This window comes from Xiphophorus couchianus, chromosome 20, assembly GCF_001444195.1.
Source record: "Xiphophorus couchianus chromosome 20, X_couchianus-1.0, whole genome shotgun sequence".
NCBI lineage: Eukaryota > Metazoa > Chordata > Actinopteri > Cyprinodontiformes > Poeciliidae > Xiphophorus > Xiphophorus couchianus.
The window spans coordinates 488,234-507,909 of record NC_040247.1 but is presented as its reverse complement, the minus strand read 5'-3'; the positions used below and the strand labels follow the sequence as shown (position 1 = coordinate 507,909).

Sequence of the window (19,676 nt, the reverse complement as noted above, 5' to 3'; positions counted from 1 at the left end):
TAGTCAGAATGACACATAAGAACCGGAAACGATATGATCTGACTTGTACATTTTTCCAATAGGTTTTAGATTAATGTAAAACGAAGCAGGGGTGGGTAGTATCCGTTATAAATATGCTGACAACAAATCGCGACTTTGCATATTTGATAAAAATGTTTAGTTCAACGGACATTTTTCCGGAACTTACCTTATTTTTAAGGTTCTCACCGGATGCTGAATGTGTAACCCCCGACGTCGTTAACACGACGCTGCCGAACCGGAAGGCAAACAAGGAATTCGGGTCTGAGGAATGTTACGTGTCATTTTCAGAGTTTCAGTCATTCAGAAATCTCCTGAAGTGCTTCAGTGGTTAAACCCCTGTAAGTTTTTATCCTCTTAACTTATTCACACACAGCTAGATGCTTAGGAGACTGTATTAACCGGCGGCTAAGAATCGGTTTGTGGTCTTTTCATGTAGATAAATTGAGCTAAACTAGCTAACCTGAGTTCAAACACCATAAAACGAGAGTTCTTGTCAGTCTTAAAAGCTTTTCTTTTATTTAATTTAATCTTGGATAAAACGTAAACATAAAAGTTTCATAGTTTAATCTCCGCTGTTTATGATTAATTATCTGTGTTTGCTGAAACTGTTAAATTAGTTTCTGGTGTTGTACAGAAATTAGTGTCCAGTTTGTTTCGGGTCGTTGTTAGCCTTTAAATATTGTTCATCTACGATTTAAAAGATGTTGCACATCCATTAGCTCTGTTTTGTAAAACAAAATCTATCATTAAAGCCAAATATCGTCTTAAAATATATTAGTTTTAAACATTAAGATTACTTTATGGGGAAAACAATCCATGAAGACCATTAAAGATCCGCCTGTTTTTATGAAAGTGTAAATTAAGGATTTATCAAGAACAACTGCAAAAAAGAATGAAGATGCTATAAATAATTATAAATAGTGCCTTTCCATGATTAATTTGAGCTTTTTTTTTAAGTTAAAAGGGCTTTTGTGTCACTTATGTGGACTTTTATTTCTGGAGATGATATCAATCCTCCTTTCTTAGTATAAAATGTTTGAAAGTCAATAATATAAGAAACTGTTGCTTTCCCAAACCCCTTTTCAAACGTTTTTGGTTTGTTTTGTTGAACTGGAATGTCTTTCTATCTGCTGTTTTTCCAGGAGTTTCACTTTTATACATCACAAGTTTATTTTAAGTGGAATTTGACTGTCGGATCTCTGACCTGATCTGATGAAACTATCACGCTTTCAGTCAGCAACATTTACTAAAACGGATCCTAATAAATAGATTAAATCATGTCACTCGAGGTCCCACTTTAGCAATGATCGTCTTCATCAACATCCTACTTCAAATAAGTTTGATAGTTATGTTTTTATTATTAATTTAAGTAACCTTAAAGGCTGTTGAGTAAAGTTTTAAAACATTTTTGTGGAGAACCATGTTTTTGTGCCAACCCATCCTCACCCTGAAATAAATACTTCAGGTGTTCAGATCAGTTTTGTAGCGTCTCCAGCTTCAAACTTATATTTCTATAATCTGCTACTTTGGACAACCAGGATTTATTTTTAGTTTTTAGTCTGGTACCTTGCTTCTACAGATCACATGTTTAGAGATCAGAGCAATGATACAAACATATGTGAAGAGTTTTAATTATAAAATTGACCATTTCAGGCAAATATTTCCTTATTCTTTTTAAAAGGAAAAGCAACAAAATGTTTGTCTTTTAGGTTTTTGTGTAAATAAAGATCACCTGTTGTTAAAATCAGTTATTTATATTAGAAGTCATCAAGTGACATGATTAAAATACATATACTATAATTTTAGTTGTTATGAATCTATCTGTTTCAGCAAAGTTCAGTCCGGTTTCTGCATCCCACCTGCAGCAGTTATTCTGCAAATGTTGCTCACTTTATTTGTATTATGCTTGCACGTTTTTATTTATTAATTAGTTGAAGAAATGCATCATAATTATAAGAAGCAATTTGAAAATAATCAGTCGTATCCAGAGGTGAGGAGATTAGCCAAAAGTTGTATTCAAGTAAGAGTAGCACTACTTCAACTTATCTTTACTCAAGTAACAGTAAAAAGTATTTGGTAAATAGTACTGAATATCTGATCAAAACAATCATTTAATATTTAAAAATTACATATTTAGACTTACCAAAGTATAAAGTTACTTGGAAATGTTGGTATTTTAAGGACCAAAATGACAATAATTCATGTAAGTAAAAAAAGAGTTTTTCCAAGTCAGTTTCTTTCAATATAAAACTTAGGAAACTTTAACAAGATATGCAGCTGTGTGTCTGAGTCTGGTGGATTTCTGGTTAAAACATGTTTGTTTTTCATTCAGTGGGTTGAAAATCCAGAAGATTTAATCAAAAGTAGAAATATTTCATAATAAAATTATGCAAGTAAAAGTCAAAAGTTCAGCGCAGTAAAAATACACATAAACACATTTTGTTTTTCAAAACAGTTGATGTATTTGAGTAAATGTAACTATTTAGTACCCAGCCCTGATCCTGTCATATGAGCTTGTGAAGATTTTAAAATCCTATTTTTTATGTTCCTCTCCCCCTCAGGTTGCGCCGCGCTGTTGATGAACTCTTTCCTCCTCCGCTTCCTGCTGCTGACGGCTGAAGGATGAAGGCTTTGATTCTAGTTGGGGGTTATGGGACCCGGCTGCGGCCGCTCACCCTGAGCGTCCCCAAACCGCTGGTGGAGTTCTGCAACAAGCCCATCCTGCTGCACCAGGTGGAGGCGCTGGTCAAGGTGAGGAGGAGCTGCGCTGAGTCTGCTGACGGGTTCGTGATGACCTTTATTGATCGGTCGCCGTGTTCCTGCGTCTCTGTGCGTGTTTGCAGGCCGGGGTCAACCACGTGGTTCTGGCTGTCAGCTACATGTCGGAGCTGCTGGAGAGGGAGATGAGAGTCCAGGAGCAGAGAGTGAGAACATTACCCAACATTCAGAGACTGCAGCCAAAACTGGGCTGGAACGATTAATCATGATCCATTCATTATTAAAATAATAATTGAGCAATAAATGAATCATTAACTTATCGCGATAAACAATAATATCATTGTTTTGAAATCATTTTCTATTACTATAACAGTAATTACATAATAACGCAAGAACTCATTCTCAAAGATTAATAAACCTTAAATTCTAAGGAACATTTAACACTGGAACTGGAAAACCGTTTAAATATCCAAAACAACAGAAAGAGCAAATAAAATGAATCTTTGTTAACAAAATCTTCCTTCAAAATTAGGACTAGTTAAGACCAAAACACCCGACTGAAAACCGTTATCATCCAGTTTTTGGTTGAAAGAGAGAAAAACTTTAAATCATGCAAATGGAAATTATTGAGTTTGTTTTAGTTTATCGTGCGACTTATTGCTTTTTGCGACAGACATACAGAGTGGTAATTAAGTCCAAACTTAATTACTGTACAAACTGTGTGTACTGTGTACAAACTGTACACAAGTAGAAATATTTTCCATTTTAAATGAAAAAACCTGGTTTCAATTTGTCTGTAAATGAACAGTTTTAACTTCACCTGGTTCAAATTCTGTAAAGAAAATCCCGTTAAAGTATCCAGTTGATTGGCTCTGACTTGTTGACGTGTGAAACAGTTTTGTTTTTACGTGAAGCATAAAAATGACAAAATACGGTTTTATAAACATTTGAATCTTTGTTGTTCTGTCTGCTGCATCCTGATTAAAATTGTGTCTGTTTCCTTCCTCAGCTCGGGATCCAGATCTCTCTGTCTCATGAGAAGGAGCCTCTGGGAACCGGTCAGTCCGAATAACATGTCTAAACATTTTAAATGGACTGCAGTTGAATAAGACATACTTTATTTAAGGGAAAATTGCTTATTTGCTGACAAACTGCTCCTTTCAAAGTGTTAAATATTAACAACTACAAATATTTTAATAAGTGAAAACTTTAGTAGGATTAATTGAAATTGGTTACTGCAGTTAAACTCATTTTTAGGTTAAAAACTTTATGGTTCCTCAAAATGCTTCATATTTGGACTCTGGAAGAATCTGCTGGTCTGCAGGAATTCAGCAAAGATTTAGATTAAACAAAAGTTCAGTAAAGATGCATTTTTATCAACATTCGCCTTGAATGGCTCCATCTGAGTTCATCCTCGTCTCAGTCTCTAAATTCGTTGTTTCTGCTCGTTCGCAGCCGGGCCGCTGGCGCTGGCCGGACAGCTGCTGAATGTCGACAACGAGCCGTTCTTCGTCCTCAACTCAGACGTTATCTGTGACTTCCCGTTCAAAGATCTGCTGCGGTTCCACCGCAGCCACGGCCAGGAGGGAACCATCGTGGTGAGAAACTGTCAGAAATGGGTTCAATGACCCGAAACCCGGCTGGGACACATCCTGATAAGGTTCACTAAAATACTAAACGTTCAGGAATCAGTAGAGACATTAGTTCAGAATATTTCAGCTTGTAACAGCTTGTTGGATTTAAATCTAATAGTTCTGGTAATAGTTTAAGGCTTATTGTAACATTTAATATCATTTCTTTCCTTTGTGCTGCAGATTATACGACCATGTTTGTTTGCATTACACTTAAATGTTGTCAGTTTCTGTTAATAATCAAAAATATACGCACATTTATAATATTATTACATTTTATTTATAAAATAGGAATATTTTAAGTAAAATGTGTTAATTAATAATACAGAATTTATAAACTCATTTCAATTTAAAGCAGATTTTAGAGGAAAAATACTGAAGCATTTATTTACTTTAGTATTTATAAATAAACACATTTTACTTATAAAGTAAATCTATTTTATAAATATTGCAGGTTAACTGTAGTATTGTTAACCTACGGAGCCCTCTAGGGGACATGGGGAATTTTTTTTCTTTTGCGTTCCCTCGCAAAACTTTTGCGTTCCCTCGCAATACTGTACTGGTCAGTTATGCAGCATAATTGAATCCTGTAGCCTTTCTTACGGTGGGCGCCGTACTTTATGCTTTAATATAAGGTTATGTGAGGTTTTTCCATGAATGTTAGTATCTTTTTGTGAAATATCTGAAGTTTTATATCTTTCTTTAGGATAGAAAGGCAACACAAACCTACGATATAAACAGAAACCTTCCGTAAGTAGGAAAGAAATAAAAATGGTTTAAAGAGCTGCTTTCAGTGCCGCTCCATCTTAGCCTTAACAGACATAAACATGCAGTAAAAAAATCGATTTTCAATCAGTGTTTTGCACCAAACAGTTTTTACTGTTTTTATTATTAAAAACACGACAAACTAATGATGGTAAAGGGCAGCACTGGGTTAACTCTGGGAATCTCATCTGTCCGTTTATCAATCAACTCCAAACCTTTTCTTTGTTCTGTCACAATTATCGATTTATTCCATTTTGATTATCAGGCTCCAAACTTTGCAAGGACTGACCGCCCCGCTCATCTGCTTCCTAATACACACAAAGCCAGTATCCTTCCATTCATACCTGGTGACGTCACGTCGACACACCTAAGTGTCAAAGCCTCGTGCTCCTGTCATATCAATAATTACTTATTTCATTCATAAGGCTCCTACAGAGCCTCAGTGAAAACTTGTTTATTATTATTAACTGTTTGGTGCAAAACACTGATTGAAAATCGATTTATTTTTTACTGCATGTTTATGTCTGTTATGGCTGAGATGGAACTGAAAGCAGCTCTTTAAACCATTCAGACTAGAACAACAGAGACACAATCAAAACTGTCAGATAATTTATTACCAGCTATAATAACTCAGAAATAGTCCAAATTATAATGTGTTTTTATTTCTTTCCTACTTATGGAAGGTTTCTGTTTATATCGTAGGTTTGTGGCGCCTTTCTATCCTAAAGAAAGATATAAAACTTCAGATATTTCACAAAAAGATACTAACATTCATGGAAAAACCTCACATAACCTTATATTAAAGCATAAAGTACGGCGCCCACCGTAAGAAAGGCTACAGGATTCAATTATGCTGCATAACTGACCAGTACAGTATTGCGAGGGAACGCAAACGTTTTGCGAGGGAACGCAAAAGAAAAAAAGTTCCCCATGTCCCCTAGAGGGCTCCGTACTACCCTGCTATGAAGCTGCAGGGAAACTAAATAATAAATGTGTTTATTATTGCACAATAAGTGCAAAGTTGAACAGTTTTGCATTTATTTCTAAAGGAAGTAGATTTAGTAGAAAAATGAAAACAACAACAATAATAATAATAATAATACAGACCTTTGGGCACTTGTTTAGTAGACAAGCTAAAAACAAAGAGGGAAATTGAGCAGAAATCTGCAAGAACTAAATTGAAAACAGATTTTAGAGAAAAAAATTCTATTTAGATATTTTTACTTTACTCTTCTGACTAGATTAACACCTTAGTGTGCATTTTTACCCCCAAAAAATAACATTTAGGTTCAGTTTAGTTAAATAAAAACAAATAAAGATAGAAGAACAAAGCTTCTATCTTTATCTTGAGCGCTGATCTGAAAATGTTGAACCCAGACGAATGAAAATGGGAAACGTTTGTGTGAAGGTGACCCGGGTGGAGGAACCGTCGAAGTACGGCGTCGTTGTTTACGAGTCGGACAGCGGCAGAATCCAGCGCTTCGTCGAGAAGCCGCAGGTCTTCGTCTCCAACAAGATCAACGCCGGGATGTACATCTTCAATCCCAGCATGCTCAGCAGGATACAGGTGAGTATTTACACCATAAAACAAAAAAATAGATTCTCACAGAGACTTTGAAACCCCAAGAAGCCGCTTCCTGCTGAGCTTAGAGATTTCTTAACTTTTCTAGCACAAAGATGAATTTTGTTTCAGTGATTTTCTAACCTGAACTTTAAATGTTTTCCTGCTTTAAATGAGCAAAAGTTTATTAATCATCTATCATGTTTAATTTAGGATCAGAGGCTTCATATTTCTAGTTGTTCTAGACACCTTAATTAATGCTTTGACTGCAGATTAGAGTAATTTTAGCTCCATTGGTGTTTTTAATTATTTATTAGTGGTTTTCTTTGTCTGTTTAATATTAGTAATAATTTTAAATGTACTTCTTTCAATGTTAGTTAGATGCCGGTTGTTGAGTAGGAATCTGGAAGCACCAGATTAATTCAGTTTTTCTTTGTAAAATTGAACTTGTATGTTTTCTGGTTTAACTGCTGTGATGCGTTTGTGTGCAGCTCAGACCAACTTCTATTGAGAAGGAAATATTTCCTGTCATGGCGAGAGAGGGGCATCTGTACGCCATGGAGCTGCAGGGTAAATATTTCTTACACTTTACTTCAGGTTTTCTTTACTTTACATAAAATAACTTAACTTAACTTAAAAGTAATTAAAGGCAGTAAAAATGATTCAGACCTGCATCTACAAAAGGTAACAGGATTAAATATAATCAGTTAGACTTTATATAAAGGGAGGTGCATTAAACATGTTACTGTTTGGAGTCTTCATGAATGTTTATGAATGTTATGAAGTTTCATTTGGTAAATAATGATATTTCTAATACAAAATTGCATTAAAAGTCAATTAAAAGTGTCATTATGTACAGAATAATGGAAAATGTCAACTTTTAATGAACTTTTAATGCAAAGTTGCCTGAAAATATTTTCTTCCTTCTTGAGGAGAAACTGAACAGAATATGAAAGCTGTGGTTTAGTTTGTTGCTCATTAAGGAGGAAAATTGAAACTATTTATTCAGTAAACCTCCTTTCATGCTGCTGTAGCGTCAGAATAAGAGGAAATGTTTCTGGAAAAATGACTCGCTCTGATTTTGCAGCTCACAGCTCCACCAGACGTAAGTGTTTGGATCTTTTCTCTCGTCCAAACTTGTGTAGATCTGGAGAGGAAATGACTGATTGGAATATTTGAGTTAGAAAAGTCAAAAATGTGCAAGAAAAATTTTTTACATTTTCTTGAATGTCTGAGTTTGAAAATTTGCTTGAAAAAAAAAATCTAATTTGCTTAATCTCAGAATTGTTTTTGAAAAAACGTGAAATTTCCAAGTTTGAAAAGTCCAAAATTAGCTTTTTGACTTTACAAACTCAGAGGTTTCCAAAGTTGTTGTTCTTTTCTTTTTTAAAGAAAATTTCTGAAGTTTTCTAGTAAATTTTTGACTTGAAACTCAGAAACCAGATCAGCTGCTCTGATGCTGGAGCGTTTCTTCATCCTCGTCCTCCTCCCTCTAACAGCGGATGAACTAGAAGGACAGACACTCCTCCCTCCCAGTAGACGGACCAGTGCTTCCAGTTTCTCTTGCCGTAATCACAGTTTTCACCTGAAGTTACCAATCCGTAGTGATGTTACCTCATTTGCTGCTTTCATTATTTGGGATAAATTCCAAATTTTACCAAGCATTTTGGTCTAATTTTGGTCCCATACAAATACACTCGAAATAAGACAAAAGTAGTTTATAAGTAACTCTTTAGCAAGACATGAAAGTTTGCTTTAAGTAAATAATTCTTTAATATTGATGAAATTTGCTGGATTTACTGGCAGATTATTTAACGTATAAAAAGATATTTCTTTTTCATGAAATAATCTGCAAGTGGAAGTAGCATTTTTTTTGTTTTTTTTACCCCTCCAGGGGTATTTTGTGGCTCTAGTGCCCCTTATATGATAGTAGGCTGACGGGAAACGGGGAAGGAGAGGAGGGAAGACATGCTGCAAATATCGTTGGGTCCGGGAATCGAACCTGCGACGGCCGCGCCGAGGACTCAAGGCCTCCAAATATGGGTCGCGCTAACCCCTACGCCACCACGGCACGCCCTGGAAGTAGCACTTTTTGATGAATATTGGGGAAATATTGACATAAAACAAGCCTTTATATCTTGCTGAAAAGTTACTTGCAAGCTAAGATATTTGCACATCAATACTTGGTAAGATTTTGCGTTTTTGGAGTGTTGATGTTCCTCTAGCGCCGGGCGACACGGCTTTAAATATATAATCAGATTGTTTTCATATTAGATTTGATTTCCAATTTTAGTTTAGGTTTTTTTTTCCTTCACTTTTTTGGCTAAAAGCTGAAATACAAATGGGAGAAATATATTTTCAAAAATTGGCTCTTATTTCAATCCTGCCTGTTAGGCAACATTAGAGCCAGATTTTGATCATTTTTGTTTAATTACAAGAATAAAGTCATAATTTTAGCAGAGTAATGATGCAATTTTACCAGAAAAAACATCTTAAGTTGTTTTTTTGTGGGGGGAAAAGCTTGAATGTCGTGATCTTTGGTTCTTTCTTTGGTTTTCTCAATTGTTTCAAAGTCCAGCTACTGATATTAATTTGATGCCAGTGTGTTAAAAGATTAAGTATTTATATAAATTATCTGCAAAACTTGTACCACAGTACATCTTCACAAGATGCTCAACATTTCTTTCTTTTTTTCTTTTTCTCCTAAAATTACTTCCTTATTTTGCTAATGTTCCAACTTTATTTGAACTCTATAGTTGTACGGCTGTTTTCTTGTAATATTATGACTTTATTCTCATAATTTAAAATCTCAGCCTGTCGTAGAGTTGATCTGAATTCAAAGCGTAAATAAACAGAAGCTGTAAAACAAGATGGCCACCTTCTTGCCCGGCCCTAAGAGCCTCCATGCAGAGCAGATGGTTTCTCTCATTACTGACCCGTTGGGTTTGGCGCCTGCAGGGTTCTGGATGGACATCGGTCAGCCGAAGGACTTCCTCACAGGAATGTGCATGTACCTTCACTCTCTGCGACAACACGCTCCAGAGAGGCTGCGCACAGGACCCGGTTTCCTTGGCAACGTCCTGGTGGTGAGTGCGGCTCGTCCACGGTATGAATAATAAAACGACCACAGACGTGGCGGCTAAGAGGATTACGTTCGTCTGCAGGACCCGACGGCGCAGATTGGGGAGAACTGCACCATCGGGCCGAACGTCACCATCGGCGCCGGCGTTGTGGTCGAAGACGGCGTCAGGATAAAGCGATGCACGGTGCTGAAAGGGTCCAGAGTCCGATCGCACTCCTGGCTGGAGAGCTGCATCGTTGGGTGGAGCTCCTCCGTCGGCCAGTGGGTGAGTCCCGCCCAATAAACATAATAAATATGATCCTTACTAACGGAGGAACGTGAAATCCAAGATGGCGCATTAGGGCTTAGACTGAAAAGGAGAAGTGAAAATTTGCTTGAAAAAGCTCAGAAATAAAAAAAGAAAACAGGAAATTTCTGCCTTTGATAAGTCAGAAAATTTGAGATCAATTACAACATTTGTTTGTTTTTTTTTTTTTTAAGGTTTTGTTGGCTCTAGTGGCCCTCACCTGAAAGTAGTTTGACAGGAAACAGGGTAATCAGAGAGGGGGAAAACATGCGGCAAATGTCGCCAGGCCAGGAATCGAACCCACGACCACCGCTACAAGGACCAAGGCCTCAACGTGGGTCATGCTCTGCCCCTGCGCCCCCAATTACAACATTTTTGAGAAACAAACATTGAAATCAAACATTGACAGTTTGCAATGTCAAAAAATTTGCTAGTAAAACCTTGGAAATTTCCAAAAAAATAAAATTTTCATCTTCTGAAACTCAGAAATTTCCACGTTTTTTTCTTGAAATTTTTTTAGAATAATCTCAAAATGTTGACTTTTCAAACTCAGAAATTTCCAAAGGTTTTTTAAAAGAAAATTTAACTTTTATTTTTTTTCTAGCAAATATTCGACTTTTGAAACTCTGAAATATTAAAGTTATTTTTTTCTGACATTTCTGAGGTTAATCTCAAACTTTCTGAGTTTTTTGGTGGAAATGTTTTTTTTCGATCTATAAGGTCCCTGATACGCTGTCGTAACTCGGAGTCATGCGCTGATTTTTTCCTGTTTCTGGGTTTTTCCTCGCCGTCAGGTCCGTATGGAGAACGTGACGGTGTTGGGGGAGGACGTGATCGTAAACGACGAGCTCTACCTGAACGGCGCCAACGTCCTGCCTCATAAATCCATCAACGAGTCGGTCCCAGAGCCGCGGATCATCATGTAGCGCCACCCGGAGGAATGCGGCAGGATAACACCTCGGCTAACTCTCTACTAACTGAACGCCCACGTTGCCTCGGACAAACCGACAAGTGGAAGATGAACAACCAAGTTTATTTTTTACATTTAATTTGTACTCGTTTTAGCCCTGCATGGCTGCAGCTTCCTCCAGACGGCAGGACGTTTGACTTTAACGGGACGGACGTCTGCATCCGGGTTGCAGGAAAACCGGTTTGGGGTTGGTGCACTTGGTAGGAGGGTAGAGATGATGGGTTTATGGTGAGCATTGCTTCTTAGACTTTATGCGTTCATACTCTGTTCAGCCTCTGAAGGATCAAACAGCAGCTTTGTCCTGAAATCATGACTGTTAACGGTGGGAAAGTTTAAAAACTCATCAAAATGTGAATGTTTGTTATTTTTCTGTCAGCCGGATGAAGGTGAAGAAACAGAAAATCTCACATCAGAACTCTGGAATCAACATCATGATCCTTCATTTAGATTAAAACTTATTGTTACTCAACAGATTTTCTCTCTTTTGCTTCAGAAATGAAGCGGTTGCTAACAGGATGGAGCAGATTTTCAGCAACAGTCGGTTTGTGGTGTCTGGACGTCCTGAATACTCTCATGTTAACGTTTCAGGCAGAAAAATCTGATTTATTTCAAGAAAACAGGCAGAGGAGAGGAAAAAAACCTTCACTCTGTGTAAAACGTTAAATGAATATTCAGTAGTTCCTTAATTAGGTCAAATCATTGCTTTTCAGCAGCGCCTGCTAAATGCAGTTAGTTTGTGTCCATTTAAAAGAAAACGGTCAACATCTGATATTCATTTGGCTTTTTAAAAAGGAAAATTCAAAATGTGATATTTTGTAAATTATGGCTCCAAAACGTGACGTATTAATGTGGATTGATCTGGACTACAGATGGCAGGTCTGTTTGGGAAAAAGTGAGTCCTATCAAACTTTGAAAAAAATATTTATTTTTAAAACTTTTTTTAGTTCAAGAGATATATTTTTAAAATGAATTTATTTACAAATATTCCAACAGATTAAATTTGATTTTATTTAAAGTGTAGAAAAATCACTGAAACTTTGATTTTTCAGCCGTCATTTATTTTAAAAAAGAAATTAATTTACTTTGAAACTTCCTGTCACTTCCATTATCTTGATTTTCTTTTTTGCGTCTCCCTTTATTATTCTGTTAATCTAATGCATTATTTTTTTTTCAATTAAAATTTAAAACATTTTTCTCTCCAACAGAACGAGTTTTATTAGGAATGAAAATCAATTTTTGAATCTATATCTGATTTTTAACAATTAAATACGGGACGTACTTTGGTTAAACGCGTCTTAGAAACCTCATTTTAAACACACAGAAAATCTCTTGGCTTGATGTGAAAAATGCCTTTTTGGTAGCAATATTGGAACATTTCCTGTCAGTTGGATTTTTTCTAAGCGACAAAATAAAAACGAACAAAACCATGAAATATTCAACGTAAGATGAACTTTTGGACTCGCCACCATGATCTTGTCCTTTCCTGGTGATTTTACCTCCAGTTTTTTTTTTGTTCGTTTGGCTGAAAGCTCAACAGAAATATGGAAGCAGAACTTAGTTCACTCCTCTCAACTCTTTCAGTCCATTTAGGACTTCCTGTAGAAACTGGTTAATTATCGGTACCAGGGCGTCTGAAAGGCGTTCTGTTTGCACTCATTGTGAGAAATCCTGAAATGGATTGAGGTTTAAACTCTAAAATATTAAGAAAACTTCAACTTCTGATCAAGTTGAAGCATTTTCTGATGTTCCGGCTGCAGATATTTCATCACTAAGTCGATCTTTATTAATTGTTTGTGTCGCCTGTCAGACAGCTGTCACTTGTTTCAATGCTAAACAGGGAGACAGCTACGGTAAGCAGTTACTGATTATTCTGGTGAATAAATGTGTAAAAAGTGTTGGTGAAAAAAACAGTTTTTTTCTTGTCATCAAGGTGTTTTTCTAAAGAAAGAAAATAAATCCACTAAATGTATTTGGATTAAGTTTGTTTCTTCTGTTATTTCCAGAGCAGGTTTTGTTTCAAGATGAAGCAACATGAGTAGAAATAAATAAGTTTCACATGTATTGGGGCAGAAGAAGCTAATATTTCTTCTTTTTTTTTTGGTCCCCGTGACAAACAGTTTGGACACCCCTCTTTAACCCATATGGCCCAGGCCTTACTGGTTTCCAGTAGTCCGTTACCAGTTGATTACAGGTAAAATCCTCACAGGTAATTTGTTGTTGGTCCCAATGAAAGGAAACATTTTCTCGGTGAACCTGTGGATGAAGGTGTGGATGTGTCTGTCTGAGTCTAAATCAAAGAAGGACAGCGTCCCTCCGTCCCAGTCCAGCTGAACTCTGACTCTCTGCAGCTTCTTCACCGGGAGATGTTTGCTGGGTACCGGATGGGAAACGGCCGTCACGTCTCCGTTGAACAGACAAATCCCCCAGAATCCATCTCGGATTTGGCCCTTCCTCCGGACCGACTCGCTGACCACGCCCACGCCCCAGTTCTGGTCCCGCCGGACTTCCACGGCCCAGCCGTGAGTCCCGGAGGCGAACCCCTCGGCGCCCAGGACGCAGTGGTGCTGGTCGAACCTCTCCGGGTTCTCGGGGAGCTTCTGCCTCGGCCCGAACGTGACGCTGGTCAGATCCGCGGACAGAACCAGCTCTGGGTGAGCCGTGTTCGGGTCCAAGAGGACGGGTGCGAAGGAGGCCGTCTTCTTCAGCTGGGTCCAGATGTTGTAGGCCAGGTTGCCCAGGTGTTTGGTCTCGTCTATCAGCGCTCCGCGGGGAGTCTGCGGGTCGTCCAGCAGGGGGCAGTGTTTAACCCTGGCTGCTGCGGCCTTGTAATTCTGCAGGAATCTCAGGTCTGCAGCCCTCAGCTCCTCCTCTGCGGTTCTGATTGTGTCTGACAGAACTCGTATTGCTCTGTTCAGAACCTCAATCCGATCCGTCATGTCTTTACATTTCCGTTTCTCTTCGTCGCGCAGCGCGGCGACCCTGGCCTCCTCTTCCTCCTCCAGCAGCTGGTGAAGCCAGTTGAACTGATTCCTGATGAGCCTCTCCGTGTGTTTGGACTGGGTCTTAATGTGCTCTGCTGTTCCACCACAGCTTTCCTTGGCTTGCTTCAGGAGCGCCAGCTTCTTCTTTAGAGGTTTCAGGATCCTGGCGAGGTCGTCCCGACGGTCCTGCGCCGCCTCGCCGATGGGTCTAAATCTGTGGTCGCTGTGATCTTTCGCGTCCCTGCAGATGAGACAAACCGGCCGCTGATGGTCCAGGCAGAAAAGCTTCAGCGTCTCTGCATGAAGACTGCAGAGATCCTCCGGCTCTTTTGGAGGGTTCTTCTTCCGTTCCAGGGTGAAGGTTTCGCACAGGTTCTTTAAGGCCAGGTTGCAGGGCGGAGAGCGGAACGAGGAGATCTCCTTACAGAGCGGGCAGGAGTCTCTCCGCCTCTCGGACCACCATCTCTGCAGACAGGCTCTGCAGAAGCTGTGGCTGCAGGACAGCACGACGGGGTCACTGAAGATGTCGAAGCAGATTGGACAGGAGAGGTCTTTCTCTGACGGACAGGACATCGTATCTGTCCTCCAGCTCTTCTTTAAATCTGAAACACTGTCATGGCGCAGCTCCGGTTGTTCCTGTTCGAGCATAAATGAGGAACATCGAAGCCGAGAGGGAAGTGGAAACATGAAATATCGCAGGATTTTAGTTGAGAGGAAATGCAGAGATTCCGACAGAAAAACTTCCCAGTTTACAGGGAAGCTCTGTTCAATGAACACAAACATCAACAGGGAAACGAGTTGAAGTGGCTTTTACTGCTAAACACCTCCTGTAAGAAATATCTGGAATTAGGCATTTGAAATATTTGATCTCCCTTTAAGTCCCATAAACTCCTCGTCTGGTTCCTGAGATTAAAACGGGTTTAATGATGATCACAGAACCTGGACCAAAACCAATCAATCAATCAATCAAGTTTATTTCTATAGCAGATTTCAGAAACGAGACAGTTCAAAGTGCTTTACACCATAAAACAGTAACCAATTATAAACAAGTAATAAATATTACATTTTGTCATCAAAATCATCAAGCAAATACACATCAAATATGTTGGTCATAGTTTCATTGATGAATCAAAAGCAACTATAACCAACTGGCTTTTAGTCTGGATTTAAAGGCACTCAGTGTTTCGGCTGTTTTGCTTTTTTCTGGAAGTTTGTTCCAGATTTGTGGTGCATAGAAGCTGAATGCAGCGTCTCCATGTTTGGTTCTGGTGATGCATGGATGAGTTTCTCTAGATCGTACTGAGACATTAATCCTCTAATGTTCTTCAGGCAACAGAAGGTCGACGTTCTTATCGTCTTTATGTGTTTCTAAAGGTTCAGATTTTGCGCCTTGAAAATGAGCCTCTGTCTCTTTAAGAAGTTCCTGCTCTGTCTGAAGCTCCGCCTTCAGAAAGTCATCACAACATGGCTCCTCTATTAACCCTTTAACGTTTTTACCAGAAGTAAAAACTGAGCAGCACCTCCTATAATGAGCTCAGCAGGTGTTTGCTAATTGCTGCTGGCTAGTCTGAAGGAGCTGAGTGGGGGAGGAGCTGTGCCTCAAAGGCGGAGCTAGGTCCAACCAGGCGTTTTTGTGTGTGTGGTTTTTTTACAGCTGAATGGTTGCCATGGAGTATTTTTTCTAAAGAACGTCTTAAATATGCATGAAATAATCAGAGCAACACTCCAGGTGTGTTTTTGATGAGGGAATAATATTGTAATGTGATGTAAAGCTCAAAAAGTCGATTTTAGATGATCACATTTTAAATTAACACGAAGAAAGAAATAACAAAAAGTTAGACTATATAGAATAGAATTACTTTATTCATCCCAGCAGGGAAATTATTTCGCAGTTACAGCAGCATAGAGACAAGACACAATAACAACTACCACTGAGTAGTAGTTGTAGATAAAATAAAAATAAAATATAACATGCTGTCAATATAGCTTAGACAGCTTAGAGCAGTCCTTGCAAGGATTCAAAAAATGCAGATACAGTATGTATATGTAAATATAGGCAAGGCAAGGCAAGTTTATTTATATAGCACTTTAAAACAGTACCACTGACCAAAGTGCTGTACAATCACAAGATTAAACAAATAAAAATCAAAATTAAAACACATCAAAACCAACAATGCAGTGACGTAAAACACTCTATATAATACATAAACATACCCAGATAAATACAGAAAAGCAGCATCTCAAACTGAATCAAAGGCCAACCGAAAAAGGTAAGTCTTAAGAGCAGATTTAAAAATTGCTAAAGAGGGGGCCTGTTTTACCAACATAGGTAAAGAATTCCAAAGTTTGGGAGCTGCAACAGCAAACGCCCTGTCTCCTCTCTGCCTCCTGGAAGTCCTCGGCACCTCCAGGTTCATTTGGCTCGCTGATCTAAGAGCTCGAGGAGGACAGTGTATATGTAGCAGCTCAGAGAGATAGGAGGGAGCAAGGCCATTTAAAGATTTAAATACAAATAAAAGAATCTTAAAATGCACTCTGAAATGTACCGGCAGCCAATGCAGAGAATATAAAATCGGGGTAACATGTTCTCTCTTCCGCGATCCAGTTAAGAGCCGAGCAGCCGCATTCTGGACCAGCTGAAGACGGGACAGCATATGTACAGCAATATCATCAAGTCACATTCTAATGGGCTCTACAATGACATTTATAAAACATGAAACCAGAGAAGAAAAAAATAAAGAGATGAGACTGCTGACAGAAGTTTAGCTTTATTTAGTTAAAAATGTGTTTAATGTCACACAGAGAAAATATAGAATACCTTCACCTTCTAAAAGCACGATCCCAAAATCTATCTAGACTTTCAAACGTGTATTTATTAAGGATTTATTTGCATTTCAGCATCTTTTACTGTTGAATATAATAAATGTACATAATAAAACTGATCCTATGTGTTTTATAAAACATGCATCCTGCGTTCTCTGCCTGATTGTAGCAGCTTAAAGTGGTTCATCAGGGTATCTTGCTGCAGGCAGTATCTTCAGTGGAGACGCATTCTTGGTGCAAATGTAGGCGAACAGCTTCTCAGTGAAAGTGTGTTTGAAGGTGTGAAGATGATTGTTGGCATCGAGGTCAAAAAACGAAACTTTCCCTTCCTCCCAGTCCAGCTGGACCCGGATCCTGTGGAGCTTCGTCACTGGCAGAGCTGTGCTGGGAACCGCGCAGGAGGTCGCCGCGTAGCTCCCATCGCTGAGACAGATCCCCCAGAACCCGGCCTGAATCTGTCCCTTTCTGGAGACGGACTCTGACAGCACGCCCACACCCCAGAACTCCTCGGTTCTGACCTCCACATCCCAGCTGTGCGTCCCAGAGTTGAAGCCCTGGTGGCCGATGACGCAGTGGCGCTGCTCAAACCTCTCTGGGTTGCCAGGAAGCTCCCGTCTCGGCCCAAAAGTCACCGCCGTCAGATCCGCAGACACGCTCAGGTGCGGTTCGGCCGTGTTTGGGTCCAGAACCACCGGAGAGAAGGAGACCATGCGCTTCATCTTGGTCCAGATCTTGTAGCTCAGGTTGCCCAGATGTTTGGCCTCATCCACCAGTGCTCCTGGGAGAGGCTGCGGCTCGTCCAGCAGGGGGCACTGTTGAACTCTTCCCTTTGCAGCCTTGTAGTTCTGCAGCAGCAGCAGCACATCCTCAGAACATCTGAACTCTTCTTCTGCTGTTGTGACGGTTTGTGAAAGATCCTCCATGTTCTTCCTCAGAGCCTCCATGTTCTCCTTCATCGCCTGCCTCTTCTGCTCCTCTTCCTCCCTCACAGCTCTGACCCTCTCCTCCTCTTCCTCCTGCAGGAACTGGTGAAGCTCCTTAATCTGCTCTTTAATCTGCTTCTCTATTCTGTCAGCCTGGATCTTTATGTGTTCTGCAGTTTCATCACATTTTCCCTGAACCTCTCTGAACCGGGTCAGTTTTTCCTTCAGGGGCTCCAGCTGGTTCTGCAGCTCGTCTCGGCGGTCCTGAATGGCTTCCTGGACCGGTCTGAAGCTGTGGCCGCTGTGTGCCTTCGAGTCTCTGCAGACGAGACAAACCGGTTTCTCGTGGTCCAGACAGAACAGCTTGAGCTGCTCAGAGTGCAGACTGCAGAGGGCCTCCGACCCGGCCGGACCTCTCTGACCTCTGCCCAGAAAGAAGGCGAAACAAAGGTTCTTCATCACCAGGTCGGCTGGCGGATCCCTCAGCAGCGACGTCTCCCTGCAGAGCGGACACAGCCTGGTTCTCTTCTGGGCCCAGTCCGTCTGCAGGCAGCCGCTGCAGAAGCTGTGGCTGCACTCCAGCTTCACCGGATCGCTGAAGATGTCGCAGCACAGAGTGCAGGTCAGATCCTTCTCTGACTGCAGCAGCATCTTCACTTTCAGCAGACAGAACAATGATGCTGATCTTCTCTGAAAGATCCCAGTGCTCCCAGTGCTCTGTCCTGTGTCAGCCGTACGGTCAAAGCTTCGTATGATGAGGAGTGTACACACCTGAAGAAAAGGCGGTGACACCAGATAACACATTTGAAATGCAAACTCAACATCCACACAGATAAAACTCCTCTGACCTTATATGAAGAAGCTGAACGCTCTCCCTGTTTGAGATGGAAATGTCCGTCCAGCCACCGTCTCTTCCAGGGAAGTCCAAACGTTTTTCACATCACAGACCAAAAATATTTCATTTTTAAAACCTAAAATCACCAAAAAAGGTTGTAATTTTAAACTAAGCCTGTGCTATTTTAATTAAACAAATAAAGTTTAAATAAACCTTAAATGGTTTTTGCAAATTTTTCTTGTTAAATCATTTTTGTATTTTATTTTTTTGTGTTTTTAATGTTTGGCGCAGTTGGTAGCACTGTTGTCTTGCAGCAAGAAGGTCCTGGGTTCGATTCCCGGCCGGGGTCTTTCTGCATGGAGTTTGCATGTTCTCCCTGTGCATGCGTGGGTTCTCTCCGGGTTCTCCGGCTTCCTCCCACAGTCCAAAACCATGACTGTCAAGTTAATTGGTCTCTCTAATTTCTCCCTAGGTGTGTGTGTGTGTGTTTGTCCTGTCTGTCTCTGTGTTGCCCTGCGACAGACTGGTGACCTGTCCAGGTGACCCCGCCTCTCACCCGAAACGTGAGCTGGAGAGGCAGCAGCTCCTCCTGACCCCACTGGGGACAAGGTGTTAGAAAATGGATGGATGTTTGTTTGAACAGCTCTTTAATACTCTGTGTGTTTTTAAAGTGCTTTATGAATATAATCATATTTATATTTCATCTGTTCTCAGCAATAAAATCAGGATATAGCTTTTATTGGTTTTACATTTTTAGTCAATTTTTTATACAGTAATTAAAAGCAGATTTTAGGTGCACTAAGATTTGGCCCAATTTATCATGAAAGTAGAATGAAACCATCAAGTTTGGAAAAGTAGATCACTTGTGTTCTAACATTTTTGTAAGTAATTTTAATGTAAAAGTTGCTGTTTTGTTTGGGTGTGTCTGCATGCATGCAAAGACCTTCATGCTACATGGCAACAGAGTCACCAACTTGCAGTTTTTCTTCTTTTCAGCCTGTTTAACTCTCAGGCTCCTCAGTCCTGCAGCGTTTATCTGATACAGCTTCATCACCAAGAGTTTTAGTGTTTAGATGTTGA

General features: G+C 39.8%; 3 protein-coding genes across 3 annotated transcripts; 1 reads left to right on the top strand and 2 right to left on the bottom strand.

The window, feature by feature from the left end:
• Nucleotides 1-218: 218 nt before the first annotated feature.
• gmppb (GDP-mannose pyrophosphorylase B) lies at nt 219-11,505 on the top strand. Its single transcript, XM_028003460.1, has 10 exons — nt 219-359; nt 2,583-2,772; nt 2,865-2,945; nt 3,749-3,797; nt 4,195-4,337; nt 6,544-6,702; nt 7,188-7,266; nt 9,655-9,782; nt 9,861-10,043; nt 10,859-11,505. The coding sequence occupies exons 2-10, from the start codon at nt 2,644-2,646 to the stop codon at nt 10,988-10,990; spliced, it is 1,083 nt and encodes a 360-aa protein (XP_027859261.1). The 5' UTR covers nt 219-359; nt 2,583-2,643; the 3' UTR covers nt 10,991-11,505.
• A 639-nt stretch (nt 11,506-12,144) lies between these two features.
• Nucleotides 12,145-15,570, bottom strand: LOC114135842 (E3 ubiquitin-protein ligase TRIM39-like). Its single transcript, XM_028003459.1, has one exon. The coding sequence runs from the start codon at nt 14,796-14,798 to the stop codon at nt 13,209-13,211; it is 1,590 nt and encodes a 529-aa protein (XP_027859260.1). The 5' UTR covers nt 14,799-15,570; the 3' UTR covers nt 12,145-13,208.
• Nucleotides 15,571-16,673: 1,103 nt separating this feature from the next.
• LOC114135037 (zinc-binding protein A33-like) lies at nt 16,674-18,783 on the bottom strand. The gene has a single exon (XM_028001944.1). It carries the CDS (start codon nt 18,563-18,565, stop codon nt 17,012-17,014), a length of 1,554 nt encoding a protein of 517 aa, XP_027857745.1. The 5' UTR covers nt 18,566-18,783; the 3' UTR covers nt 16,674-17,011.
• Between the last annotated feature and the right edge of the window lie 893 nt (nt 18,784-19,676).